General features: G+C 37.1%; 1 protein-coding gene across 15 annotated transcripts in view; it reads left to right on the top strand.

Annotated features, from left to right (window-relative positions):
- Positions 1-14756, top strand: part of ANKRD26 (ankyrin repeat domain containing 26) — a 103960-nt gene that overhangs the window by 78702 nt on the left and 10502 nt on the right. For 13 of the 15 annotated variants that reach the window (XM_063637248.1, XM_063637247.1, XM_063637242.1 and 10 more), the window contains 4 exons: positions 3891-4003; positions 5738-5867; positions 10947-11237; positions 14034-14251. In XM_063637248.1, the coding sequence (XP_063493318.1) occupies positions 3891-4003; positions 5738-5867; positions 10947-11237; positions 14034-14251 (752 nt within the window). Of the gene's footprint in view, positions 1-3890; positions 4004-5737; positions 5868-10946; positions 11238-14033; positions 14252-14756 lie in introns of those variants that run through there. The other 2 variants (XM_063637249.1, XM_055274965.2) reach the window with 1 other exon arrangement.

Genomic DNA, 14756 nt, shown 5'->3' with positions numbered 1-14756 from the left:
CTTTTATGTAATTTTTTTTTTTTTTTTTTTTTTTTTGAGATGGAGTCTTGCTCTGTCACCCAGGCTGGAGTGCAGTGGTGCGATCTTGACTCACTGCAAGCTCTGCCTCCCGGGTTCATGCCATTCTCCTGCCTCAGCCTCCTGAGTAGCTGGGACTACAGGAGCTCGCCACCACACCCAGTTAATTTTTTTGTATTTTTAGTAGAGACGGGGTTTCACCGTGTTAGCCAGGATGGTCTCGATCTCCTGGCCTCATGATCCGCCCACCTCGGCCTCCCAAAGTGCTGGGATTACAGGCATGAGCCACCACGCCCGGCCACTTTTATGAATATTTTAAAAATGATTTTATGCATGAAACAGAGTTTTGACTGTGTTTTCACTGTGACATGTCACATGAGGTCAGGTGTGGAATTTTCCACTTGTGGCATCCTGTCCACACTCAAGAGTTTCAGATTTTGGAACATTTTGGATTTCAAATTTTCAGATGTTCCTCAATTTATGATGGGATTACATCTTCATAAATACATTGTAAGTTGAAAATATTATAAGATGAAATTTAATACACCTACTGAACATCATAGCTTAGCCTAGCCTATCTTAAACCTGCTCTGAACACTTACATTAGCCTACAGTTGGACAAAATCATCTAACACAAAGTCTATCTTTTAATAAAGTATTGGATATCTCATATAACCACATATTGCTAGCCTGGGAAAAGATAAAATTCAAAATCTGAAGTATGTTGAAATTGTGATGGTTTCACACCATTATAAAGTCAAAAAATTGTATTAATAAGCTGACCCATGGTAAGTAAATCCAAATTGCAGTGGTTTCACACACTCTTAAAGTTGAAAAATTGTAAGTTGGACTATTGTAAGTTGGGGACTATCTGTATGTAAGGATATTTTAGATAATATGAAAATCCTTATTGATAAAAATATTTATTGTATTCATGGTAATACTACTTGATACTAGTAGTGCAAGTCCTATTGACTTTATAGAAGTTGACTGAATTCAAACATTAATGAGTTTGGTAGTAAGATTTTAATAAAAAAGGTTAGATAGCCTAAAAACAGTGTTTTTTATATACATTTTGTTTGTTCACTCATCCATTGTTGGACGTTTGGATTATTTCTGCCTTTTGCTTATTGTGAGTAATGCTGCTATGGATATGGTATACAATTGTCTGAGTCTCTGCTAATATTTGTAATATCTTTTGAAATTCTAAGAAATTTGAGTAATGATTTGATCTACAATTCTGAATTTCTTTTATAATCTAAACCCTTCAGTGAGAATTTCAGAATGAATTGCTTTTAACATGGTAATTTTTATTCCTCATCAAGAATGGATACTAGGTCATTATACAAGCATTCTTTTCCCCCAAAGTAATGTGTTTTTCTCTTTGGATTTTAAAAGAGAAACCTGTGAAAAAGTAGAAATGGCTGCTCCAACAGGACATCACAGAATAACACAGTGCTCCTAGCATTGCAGATTCAGAAACTTTTTTTTCCCCATGTATCTGTGTTCATCAGTCTTTCAAAACCTTAACAGTTCCTGTCAGGCGCAATGGCTCATGCTTGTAATTCCAGCACTTTGGGAGGCCGAGGCGGGTGGATCACCTGAGGTTAGGAGTTTGAGACCAGCCTGGCCAACATGGCAAAACCCTGTCTCTACTGTAAATACAAAAATTAGCCAGGCGTGATGGCAGGCCCCTGTAATCCTACTACTTGGGAGGCTGAGGCAGGAGAATCGCTTGAACCCAGGAGGTGGAGGTTACAGTGAGCCGAGATTGCGCTATTGAGTGACAGAGCGAGACTCCATCTCAAAAAAAAAAAAAAAAAAAAAAAAAAACTAAAAAAACCAAAACATTAACAGTCCAGTCTCAGAAAGGATGGCCGTGTAATCCACGATAACAATTTATTGATGTGCCAATTTACTGATTATTTATCAATGTTCTGCTTGATGTTTAACAAGCAGAGCAGGATTCTCTGGTCATTCACGCTTTCCTGTGTAGAAATGAAGATCAGAAGGTTGCACTGTAAATACTAAAGTGGAGCAATGAGGTTGATGCTTCTACTAATGAGTTTCTTTAAGTCACAATAGGAAGATTTATGCGACTCTCCTATACAGATATACCTATCAGAATAAACATTGACAAGTTTTTTTCTAGATTTCATGTGTTAGTCCTACTTTATTGGCATCGTTTTCACACAAGTGACACGACAATATATTGATATGAAGTCTCCTGTGAATGAGAGTGTGGGGGACATCCCCTTAATATGGATGTCATCCAGGAATATATCAACATCTCAGAAATGGAAAATTTAGTAAAAGTACTCAAAACCTGCTAAGCTTATTCAAAAATAATGGGGGATTTTCTGTAGATTCCCATAGAAATGAGTTACAAATATGGCATATAATTATTAGTCACTTTGAAGTGTACACTGTAAATCAAAAATTTAATAGAGACCGCTTTCAACCAACTCATCAATAGCCCCTAACTTTTCCAGAAGGTTCTCATCTCATGTCTTTATGGAAAAGGGAATTAGTCCAAAGAAAGCAAAGGCAAACAATCAATAATCTGACCCTTGTGGAAGAGTTTCGCATTATAAAAGAAAAACAAAGTATGCTGGTCAACATCCTAAGGGTGAGTGTGCCCACCCAAGATGAGAAAATAATACTACACTCAAAATAACACCAATAAGAATCAATCAACATAAAATGTACAAGATTAGCTATCTACAAAAGGAATCTGCACCAAGTAATGGTTTATGAGTGTGTGGTTGAGAATATGGTTTATGAGAAGTGAAACAGAAGGAAGAGACCTCAGAAAAGAGGTCTGGGCTGGAAATCTAGATTAGGGAATCTGGGATGAAGCCTTGAGATTTAAGGAGCTCTTAGAGAATTTAAAAAGAGGAATGGAAGGGGACAGGACTCAGCATGAAGGGTTGCTGCGTTTAGAAATGAAGTGAGGTCAGAGGCACCTAGGGGAGGGTATGGTCACAGTTAGTAGTTGCTGCTGAGAAGTAAAGCAGATTAAAGACTAAAAAATAGGGCCTTGATGACTTTCAGAATTTTAAAATGAGAATTGTAAGACTGAAAATTAGATTTTAGTATAAAATTAGCCGATGTGGTGGTGCATGCCTGTTATCCTAGCTACTGAGGAGGCTGAGGTGGGAGGATTACTTGAGCCCTGGAGTTCAAGGCTGCAGTGAACTATGATTGCACCATTGCACTCCAGCTTGGTTGACAGAGTGAGACCCTGTCACAAACAAACAAACAAACAAAAAAAGTCCAATGGAAAAACAGGTTGATTAAAAAAGACACAAGAATCAGGCAAAAGTTATGTTTTTGTTTATTGTGGAGAAGAAAAACTTTATTTAAAGAGAAATGATTAATAGAAAAGGCAAAATTGAAACCCATAGAAGAATGTTTATAGAGAATGAGAGATAGCTCATCTTGAAGTCAGGTTAGTATGAAAAATGTAATGGGAACCAGGTGAAAGTTTTCTAAAAATTTGTCTTAGTAAGATTTGGTTTAACAAAAACTGGAAAATCTTCAACTATTGATGACAGTGTTTCTAGAGCAACTTTAGAAATGAGAACAGACATCTAAAATAACTTTTTAAAAAGGAATTTTCATTATCAGTATTTTATATGTAAAAACTTCTATTTTTAACAAATTTTGGCAATTTAAGTTCCAGAAAAGAAATATGAGCTGTTTTAAGAAAAGTCATTTTTTCAAATCTGTTCTTATTGGCATCAGGTTTATAAACTGCATTTTATAAACCTGCCTAAACATGTTACTCATGAACTCATAAGAAATAATAGTTTTAAGAAAAAAAGTGTTTCCAGAGTTTTAAAAATAATTGAAAATATTTTGTTTCAAAGTCTGAAGATGAAAAGGAACAATTAAAGAAGCTTATGGAATTAAAACAGTCGCTGGAATGTAATTTGGATCTAGAAATGAAGAAAAATGTTGAATTAGAAAGAGAGATAACTGGGTAAGATTTTAATATTTCAAATCATTTTAACCATTCATTAATTGATTTAATATAATTTTACTTTGTTCAAAACTAGATACAAATTCATTTAATATCTACTTTTTCTTAATGAAATTATTCTCTTTTAAAATTGCCTTAGAAAATTACAGCACAATCTGAAACTTTTGGAATGCCTAAATATTACAATTACTCTTTAATGATTTTGAAAACAGTAACAATGCCTTTGGCATATAATGTCAACTGCATTCTTCATCTTTTACTTTGAACTTTAATTTCTGAAGATATTTTCACTCTCTTTGGTAATCTTTTTCTCTTTGGTAGTGTCCTTCCCTTCAAAGAAGATATTCAAATCTTTTAATATCTAAAAACCTATCTGTGTCATCCTTTGGAAGCATCAAAAATTATCTTGATTTAGCTTATGCTTTCTTTCTGCCTCTTTTTGTGTGTGTGTGTGTGTAGTAATAAAATATATCATGGAAATTTACTCATTTCCCATGGATATCTCCCATGTATACCTGAGGTATACATGTTATTAAATATTAAACTTCTATTTGTTTTAAAACATATATGCCTCATACATATACAAATGTATGTATGATTTAAGAGTGAAATGAGCAATCATGTTTCTACTATCCAGATTTAAAAATGGAATGTTACCCATTGCCTTGGAAGCCCCCAACGTGGCTGCTTTTCTATTTATTTGCTGAGTACTTAACGTTTGTTCTGATTCTAATTACTGTTTTTCTCTCATTGTCTTTCTCTAACATGGTTTTGCATCCCTTTTACTTTGTTAACGTTGTGCTAGTAAAGATTTCTAGATCTCTTCTGAAAGCAGCCTTTGCATCTTTATACATGCTCTCTCTGCTCATTTCCTTTCTTCTAAAACTCTGCCTGTTTCCTTTTCCCCTTAACTCAGACGTCAAAGATGTTTTCTCTCCTGTCTCGTCTGATCTTGAATGATCTTGATGTTTTTTGTGCGTACTTTATTTTTTTGTACTTTTCTTCTTATAAACAGCGGTCAACGGATATCAAATGTATTTTTGTGTCTTTTTCAACCATTCATGTATAAGTATGTATATGCTTTCTTTTTTTTTTTTTTCCTGGAATCTCTCTGTTGCCCAAGCTGGAGTGTGGTGGTGCAGTCTCGGCCCACTGCAACCTCCACCTCCTGGGTTCAAGCGATTCTCCTGGCTCCACCTCCTGACTCAGCCTCCTGAATAGCTGGGATTACAGACATGCCTGGCTAATTTTTGTATTTTCAGTAGAGACAGGGTTTCACCATGTTGACCAGGCTGGTCTTGAACTCCTGAGCTCAAGCGATCTGCCTGGCTCGGCCTCCCAAAGGGCTGGGATTTTAGGCATGAGCCACTGGTCCAGCCTAAGTATGATTTTCCTCTTCACCTTGGACTCTGATCTCTGGTTTATAGCTAATATTTGATAATAGGTTAATGTTTTATAGTAACATACTAAAATGGATAGGAATAATTTATTTATAAAAACGATGTGATTATAATATTAACTCTTTATCTGCCATATATGTCATATAATTTTTCTTCACATTATTTACCTAAGATTATAATTTCATTAGAGTGTTTTCAAACTATGTCAGATTGAAATAAACGAGAGAATCATGATTCGTTTTTCTTACATGCTAAAACATAATATCTGTTTTAAATAATTATTAAATGTTTGCCTTTTTAAAACTTGAGTTACTCATTTTGTACCTTCCTGCAGGTTTAAGAACCTCTTAAAAATGACAAGAAAGAAGTTAAATGAATATGAAAATGGAGAATTTAGTTTCCATGGAGATTTAAAAACTAGTCAATTTGAAATGGGTATTCAGATTAATAAACTAAAACATAAGGTAATTTTTAATAAGTTTTGGGACCAAAAAAGCCACTTAATTTGGGAAATACAGACTTCTCAATGCTTTGAACAGTGAAATAAAGATTTTTTTTTTTTTAACTTGAGGGACTTGATACTAATAAAAAAACTTTTTTTAAACTTTTAAGTTTAGGGGTACATGGGCAGGTTTGTTATGTAGTTAAACTTGTGTCACGGGTGTTTGTTAAACAGATTATTTTGTCACCCAAGTATTAAGCCTAGTGCTCATGAGTTATTTTTCCTGATTCCTCTCCCTTCTCTCACCCTCCGTCCTCTAGGAGGCTCCATTGTCTGTTGTTCCCCTCTTTGTGTCCATGTGTTCTCATCATTTAGCTCCCACTTAGTAGTGAGAACTTGCAGTAATTGGTTTTCTCTTCCTGTGTTAGTTTACTAAGGATAATGGCTTCTAGCTCTGGACATAGGAACAGGCAAAGATTTCATGGCCAAGACACCAACAGCAATTGCAACAAAAGCAAAAATTGACAAAGAGAATCTAATTAAACTAAAGAGCTTCTACAGAGCAAAGGAAGTATCAACAGAGTAAACACAACCTACAGAATGGGAGAAAATTTTTGCAAACTATGTATCTAACAGAGGTCTTATATCCGGCATCTATAAGGAACTTAACAAATTTACAAGGAAAAAACAACCCCGTTAAAAAGTGGGCAAAAAGGCCGGGCGCGGTGGCTCAAGCCTGTAATCCCAGCACTTTGGGAGGCCGAGGCGGGCGGATCATGAGGTCTGGAGATAGCGACCATCCTGGCTAACACGGTGAAACCCCATCTCTGCTAAAAGTACAAAAAATTAGCCGGGCGTGGTGGCGGGCGCCTGTAGTCCCAGCTACTCAGGAGGCTGAGGCAGGAGAATGGTGTGAACCCTGGAAGCGGAGCTTGCAGTGAGCCAAGATCGCGCCACTGCACTGCAGCCTGGGCGACAGAGCGAGACTCCGTCTCGAAAAAAAAAAAAAAAAGTGGGCAAAAGACATGAATAGACATTTCTCAAAAGAAGACATACATTCAACCCAACAAACATGATAAAAAGCTCAACATCATTGATCATTAGAGAAATGCAAATCAAAACCGCAACAAGATACCATCTCATACTAGCCAGAATGGCTATTTTAAAAAGTCAGAAAAATAACAAACTATTCATCTGACAAGGGACTAATATCCAGAATATACAAGGAACTCAACTTGACAGCAAAAAGAATAATCTAATTCAAAAGTAGGCAAAAAATCTGAAACAGACATTTCTCCTAAGACACACAAATGGCCAAAAGGTATACGGAAAAAATGCTCAACATCACTAATCATCAGGGAAGTGCACATCAAAACCACCAAGTGAATGATCTTATTCCAATTAGAATCGCTACTATCAAAAGACAAAAAATAACAAATGCCAGCAAGGCTGCAGAGAACAGGAAACTCTTAGACATTGTTGGTGGGCATGTAAAGTAGTACAGCCATTATAAAAAACAATGTGGAGTTTTTTCAAAAAACTAAAAATAGAACTGTCATATGATGTCGTTCTACTACCAGGTATTTATCCAGGAGAAAGGAAATCAGCATATCAAAGGGATATCTGCATTCCCAAGTTTATTGCAGTGCTATTCACAATAGCTAAAATGTGGAATCAACCTAAATGTCCATAGACAATGGAAAAGAAAATATGGTGTGTACGGATACATAAAGGTGAAAACAACAGACACTGAGGTTTCCGAGAATGCAGGATCTGTGACAAGAAATGTGTTCAGAATCTGGGTGACAGGATCAACAGAAGTCCAAACCTCAGCATTTTGCTGTATAGTAACAAGCCTGCATATGTACCCTTTCAATCTAAAATAAAAATGGATTTTTTTTTTTTTTTTTAAAGAAAAAGATTTGGTGGCTGGGTGCAGTGGCTCATGCCTATAATTCCAGCATTTTGGAAGCCAAGGTAGGTGGATCACCTGAAGTCAGGAGTTCTGAGACCAGCCTTGACAAAATGGCGAAACCCCGACTCCACCAAAAATACGAAAAAATTAGCTGGACGTAGTGGCACACGCCTGTAGTACCAGCTACTCGGAGAGGCTGAGGCAGGAGAATTGCTTGAACCCTGGAGGCGGAGGTTGCAGTGAGCCAAGATTGTGCCACTGCACTCCAGCCTGGGTGACAGAGCGAGACTCTGTCTCAAAAAAAAAAAAAAAAAAAGATATGGTGTATATACAGGATGGAATACTATTCAGCCAAAAGAATGAAATCATGTCAGTAACATTATGTTAAGTGAAATAGGTCAGGCAAGGAAGATAAATATCTAAGGCTCTCACTCGTATGCAAGTGCTAAAAAGAAAACCGAGCTCATGAAAGTAGAGTAGAATCATGGGTATTAGAGGCTGGGAAAAGCAGGAGGGAGGAGAGGCAGGCAAAGGGTGGGGAAAGGGAGGAGGTGTTGGGTGATGGCTACCAAATGAGAGCTAGCTAGGAGGAATGCGTTCTGGTGTTCTATAGCACCACAGGGCGAGTACAGTTAAATATAATTTATCGTGTATTTTCAAAAAGCTAAAAAGAGGATTTTGACTGTTCACAAGACAAATGATAAATGTTTGAGGTGATGGATATGCTAATTCGCTTATACATTGTATACATCTATTAAAATATCTCTCTAGCCATAAATATGTATAATGTTGTGTGTCAACTAAAAACGAAAATATATTCATCCCATGATAAAATAGAACATGGGCCAACCTCAGTGACTCATTTCTAATGAATAGAATGTGGTAAAGGTGACAACATGTGACTTCGGCATTAGATTAGAAGAGGCTTCCTATCTCAGACTCCTTGCCCTTGGAACCCAGCCCCGATCTTGTGAGGAAGCTCAGGACACAAAGGCAGCCTAGGAGTTCCAGTCCCTCAGGCTTTGAGCTGTGTCCAGGGAACCTGAGGGGAACAGAGACAAGCTGTCCTGGCCGAGATTTTCCCAAACCACAGGTTCCTGAACAGAATAAATGTTGTTGTTTTAAGCCATAAATTTTGGGTACTTTGTTAGGAAGCAATAAGCAGAAAAAATGTATTTTACAAAAAGAGACAATAAGAAACATAACTTACACAGGAAAAATTAGTCTCATTTAAAGTAGAATCTGATAAATGTTGAGATTAATTTATTCATGTCAAACAATGTTAAGCAGATAACCAGGAGAAAGACGTAAGAGCTATTGAGGAGAAAGTTTTTTCTCCAGATTTAAAGGTCTGGAATCTGAACTCTCCAAAGTAAAAACTTCTCAAGAAGACTTTAATACTGAACTGGAAAAATATAAGCAACTCTATCTAGAAGAATTAAAGCTTCTAGGTAGAGGGGGACTGGAATCTTCTGGTTTGTGCACTAATGCGTCTGGTTGCTGATGGTGGCCATTGGCTGGAACTTTGGTTGGGGCAGGAACCCCGAGCACCTACTCTGGAATAGTTTGCAAATAGTGTCTCCCATTCTACAGATTGTCTCTTCACTCTGTTAATTATTCCTTTGCTGTGCAGAAGCTTTTCAGTTTAATATTGTCCCACTTTTATTTTTTATTATTGTTTTTTAAAATTTTATTGATTTTATTAATTTTTTTTTTTTAACCCAGGCTGGAGTGCAGTGGCGTGATCTCAGCTCACTGCAAGCTCCGCCTCCCGGGTTCATGCCGTTTTCCTGCCTGCCTCCTGAGTATCTGGGACTACAGGCGCCCACCACCATGCCTGGCTAATTTTTTGTATTTTTAGTAGAGACGGGGATTCACCGTGTTAGCTAGGATGGTCTCGATCTCCTGACCTCGTGATCCACCTGCATTGTCCTCCCAAAGTGCTGGGATTTACAGGCGTGAGCCACCGCGCCTGGCCAGTATTGTCCCATTTTTCTATTTTTGTTTTTTTGCCTACGGTTCTGCAAATAGCCATAAAATGTTTGCCTAGAGCAATGCCCTGAAGCAATTTCCCTGTCTCTTCTAGTAGTTTTATAGTTTCAAGGTCTTACTGTTTTACATCTTTATTCAATTTTGAGTTGATTTTAGTATATGGTGTTCGATAGGGGTCTAGTTTCATTCTTCTGCATGTGGATATCCAGTTTTCCCAGCACTATTTATTCAAGAGGATGTCCTTTCCCCAATGTATGTTCTTAGCATCTTTTTAAAATCAGTTGGCTGTAAATACACGAATTTATTTCTAGGTTCTTTATTCTGTGGCCTTAACACCAATAATTATTACCCCTTGGAATGCAAGTCAAATTAGCATAAAACATTTGCAGCTCAGAAAAAGGCTTATGGCATTAGAATCTATATTACAAGATTCATTAATTAGAGTCTTATTTTAAAAGTCTTATTCTGGGAGCCAGTTTTTTGATGAGGCCTAAATAACTCAACAGGATGTCCCAAAAACTTCTTTAGAAATTATAGGGCATGTTGGGGCCGGGAGCGGTGGCTCACGCCTGTAATCCCAGCACTTTGGGAGGCCGAGGCGGGCAGATCATGAGGTCAGGAGATCGAGACCATCCTGGCTAACATGGTGAAACTCCGTCTCTACTAAAAATACAAAAAATTAGCCAGGCGTGGTGGTGGGCGCCTGTAGTCCCAGCTACTCAGGAGGCTGAGGCAGGAGAATGGCATGAACCCAAGAGGCAAAGCTTGCAATGAGCGGAGATCGCGCCACTGCACTCCAGCCTGGGCGACAGAGCAAGACTCCTTCTTAAAAAAAAAAAAAAAAAGAAATTATAGGGCATGTTTATGGGGGAAGTAGTAAGAGACTTTCTGCTACCCCTTAGAGCCATTTAAGGAGGAAAGACATGAAACAATCATAGAAAAATATAAGTCGAAGATCAAGTGCAAATGTTGTGTGGCAGAGATGATAAGGAATATATTTTTGTGACTCTTGATGGCTTTGACTTTGTTCTTGATTTTCCGGGTAATTTAAGGGTCCACATTTGAAGAATCTTTTACGGTTCAGGTGACATTTTATTGCAACTGAATTTATTTCAAAATTTGTTCTTGGTTTTATGTTAGGCTATTCTCAGGCTACTTCCTTCATTATCACACTATATTACTGTCTTCATTCAGATTGATGATCTTACAGCAGAACTGGAGACTGCAGGTTCAAAATGTCTACATCTGGATACAAAGAATCAAGTTCTTCAACAGGAGTTGTTATCCATGAAAACAATACAAAAGAAATGTGAAAAACTACAGAAGAATAAAAAGAAGTTGGAACAAGAAGTGATCGACCTGAGAAGTCATATAGAAAGGAATATGGTAGAACTTGGTCAAGTCAAACAGTATAAACAGGAGATTGAAGAAAGAGCAAGACAGGAAATAGTAGAAAAACTAAAAGAAGTCAATTTGTTTTTACAGGTTAGTTTATTTGTAGTGTGCCTTCGTTCATTTCACTGCAAATTGTATTTTGGATATATACATTATATGTGTTTCCTCTACATCCCTTATAGCAATTTGTTCTGTAGATTTCTAGAAGGATGATGGCATCTGTTTCTCCCTTTAGATGTTTCAGTTTCCATCATTATTATAACTACATTGATGATTTAGAATAATGATTTTCATCAGAGAATCATTTGGCTATTAAGACCAGTTGGCATAAAACAAAACCATCAGGAAAAGAAAGTATTGTGATTTAGAAATTATGCCATATTCTTGAATTGTTCTTAAATTACATTGCTCACTTTTTAAAATTTTTAATTAATTTTATTATTCTTTATCAGAGTTCATGAGTACTAATGAAACAATGATTCAAATGTTTATACCTCAGCCTCCTGGATAGCTGGGACTACAGGTGCACATCACGATGCCTGGCTAAATTTTTAATTCTTATTTTTGGTAGAAACAGAGTCTTACTTTGTTGCCCAGGCTGGTCACGAACACTTGGCTTCAAGTGATCCTCCTGCTTAGGTCTCCCAAAGTGCTGAGATTACAGGCATGAGCCACCAAACCTGGCTGATAAATATTTTAAACTTCAGCTTTTTTTTTCACATATTTAAAATTACTCTCTGAATCACTAACTCAAAAGTAAAGGAAAAAAATACACAATAATTACCCAGGTTGTATATAAATTAAATTTTATTGAGGGATAATTTACAAATAATTAAACAAAACCATTTTAACAGTTTGACCCAAGTATATACTTGCTTAACCACCCTCTCAACAGAGAACATTTCCAGAAAGTTCTCTCTTGCTCTTTTGCAGTTAATTCCCCCTACTTCATCCCAGGAAACCACTGGGACTTTAAGACAACTTGTGTTGTTTTTGCCTTAAAAAAAAAAAAAAAAAAAAAAAAAGCTGGGCACGGTGGCTCATGCCTGTAATCCCAGCACTTTGGGAAGCCGAGGTGGGCGGATCATGAGATCAGGAGTTCGAGACCAGCCTGGCCAACATAGTGAAAACCCATATGTACTAAAAAATTAAAAAAAATAATTAGCCAGCCGTGGTGGCACATGCCTGTAGTCCCAGTTACTTGGGAGACTGAGGCAGGAGAATTGCTTGAATCTGGGAGGCAGAGGTTGCAGTGAGGCAAGATGGTGAGAGCTAGACTCCGTCTCAAATACAAAACAACACAAACAAATTAGGCTGGGCATGGTAGCTCACACCTGTAATCCTAGCACTTTGAGGGCTGAGGTGGGAGGACCACTTGAGCCCAGGAGTTCAAGACCAACCTGGGCAACAAAGTGAGACCCTGTCTCTACAGAAAATTTAAAAAAATAATTAGCCAGGCATGGTGGTGTATGGCTGTAGTCCCAGATACTTGGGAGGCTGAGGTGAGAGGATCATTTAAGCCCGGGAGTTTTCAAGGCTGCAGTGAACTATGATTGTGCCGCTGAACTGAAGCATGGGCGACAGACTGAGACCCTGTCTCTAAAATAAACAAAGCCAAAAAAATGTCTTTCCTGTCTTACCCACATGGGTATATCAGTGTGTGAGTGTGTGTGTGTCTGAGTGAGCGATAAAAATCTACTTCCTTAATAACATGAGTTTGTGTGTCTATGAGTGATTAAAACTCAATAATTTAACAAATTTGTTTTAGTTGGGATAAATAGTGATTGAGAACTGTGTGGGACCCCTGTGCTTATGAGAGAGGATGGAGGGTGCAAACTAGTAGAAAGGATGTGAAGATTAACAGAGAGCAAATCTGGGCCACTTGAAAATATGTAGCCATTGTGAGAGTAGCAAGTCTTCACTACTCATTCTCAGCTCTTTCCCTTCCCTCAGGCCAGTGAGAAATAGGAGTCTTGGAACACAATCTACAAGGCCAAGGTGGTAACAATCCATAATAACATAGATTTCTTCACATGGTATTTATGATAGTCTTACACAGCTCTACATGTTAGCTCTTAGAGACATGGAATGAGAATAGGAAGAAATCAGTGATAAGCCAGTATAGTTTCCCATTTTACAGATGAAGACACCTAGGGAAAGGTTAAACAGCAGGGCCCAAGCCATAGAGCTAGTCAGGCTCAGGATCACACTCCACATTTCTTTACTTGTAGTCCAGGTGATTCCATAACCTTATGCTCCAGCAGGTAGAATTATTGTAAGAGATCCAAGACCTTGGGCTTTTTTCTCAACATGTATTGATGTGCACAGCGTTTATCTCTAAGAAGCTCTAAGTTCCTGTATCTTACATACAGATGGTTGCTTTAATTTACTTTGCCAGGTGTATTCATAAAATGGAATATCACATCAACATTTTTAAGCATATTCAAGTCTCCCCATGAATATATTTTAACACAAAAATAATTTTTATAAGATTTTCATTCGAAAATATCTCCACATTTGTGGTCATTTTCTTTCTTAGGTTTTCCTTATGTTACCAATTATAATTTTTTGTTTTCTATATGACATTTCCCCCCATCGTTAGACATCTGGGTTGCCAGTCAGCCTTTATTGATTACTTCATCAAGGATGAAAATGCTTCTCTAGTAGAAACTCACTTTCATCTCTTTGGAAGGTGTATTTGGATTCCCTTTTCAATTAGAGCCCTGGGGTGTCCTCTTATCTCTTTGACCAATGCCTGTTGGCGCAAAGATCTTTCTCTTTTTGGAGTTTGGGTTAAAAACAAAACAGCCCTTAAACACCGAGTAGGTGGCCATGGTATTACTCAGGTTATATCTTTTTAAAACAAATGCTTTTAATTTGTTTTAGGCACAAGCAGCATCTCAAGAAAACTTAGAGCAGTTAAGAGAGAATAATTTTGCTTCAATGAAAAGTCAGATGGAACTCAGAATTAAAGATCTGGAATCTGAACTCTCCAAAATAAAAACATCTCAAGAAGACTTTAATAAAACTGAACTGGAAAAATATAAGCAACTCTATCTAGAAGAATTAAAAGTTAGAAAATCTTTGTCAAGTAAACTAAACAAGTAAGTCAAAATATAGAATCATAGCAAATAAATTAAGCTCATTAGTTTGCCTTGAAAGCATAATTCTTAGGTTCATGAGATTAATGGGAAGTGAAAGCTAACTAGGTAATATAATTTTGGAAAATGTTAGTAAATTAACTTACCTTTAAAATGTGAGTCCAGGACAGTTTATGTCTTTCCTCTGTTTGTTTTTTTTTTTAATTTTATATGGCTTTTCCATTAATATTCTTAGGTAGTTAACTAGATCTATGTCTTTCAGCTATGTGCTTTTGAAACTTTGTAATTTAGACATTGATATTATCATCAGATTGCTTATCAATATTGCCATAAATATAATTATTAATGAGTTGGGCTGTTTTTTGGAAAATTACAACTTAAACCAGAAGGGTCAAGTATCACTCCTACTCTGCACATTCTGGCACTCCATAAATGAACTTTCCTTGATTCTGATGTCTGGTATTATCACTACAGGGTGCCATGAGACAAACTACCCTGTATAGTTTTT

The sequence above is a fragment of the Symphalangus syndactylus genome, chromosome 4 (assembly GCF_028878055.3).
Source record: "Symphalangus syndactylus isolate Jambi chromosome 4, NHGRI_mSymSyn1-v2.1_pri, whole genome shotgun sequence".
In the NCBI taxonomy this organism is placed as follows: domain Eukaryota; kingdom Metazoa; phylum Chordata; class Mammalia; order Primates; family Hylobatidae; genus Symphalangus; species Symphalangus syndactylus.
The sequence above is the reverse complement of the archived record's forward strand: the minus strand, read 5'-3'. Positions and strand labels throughout refer to the sequence as shown.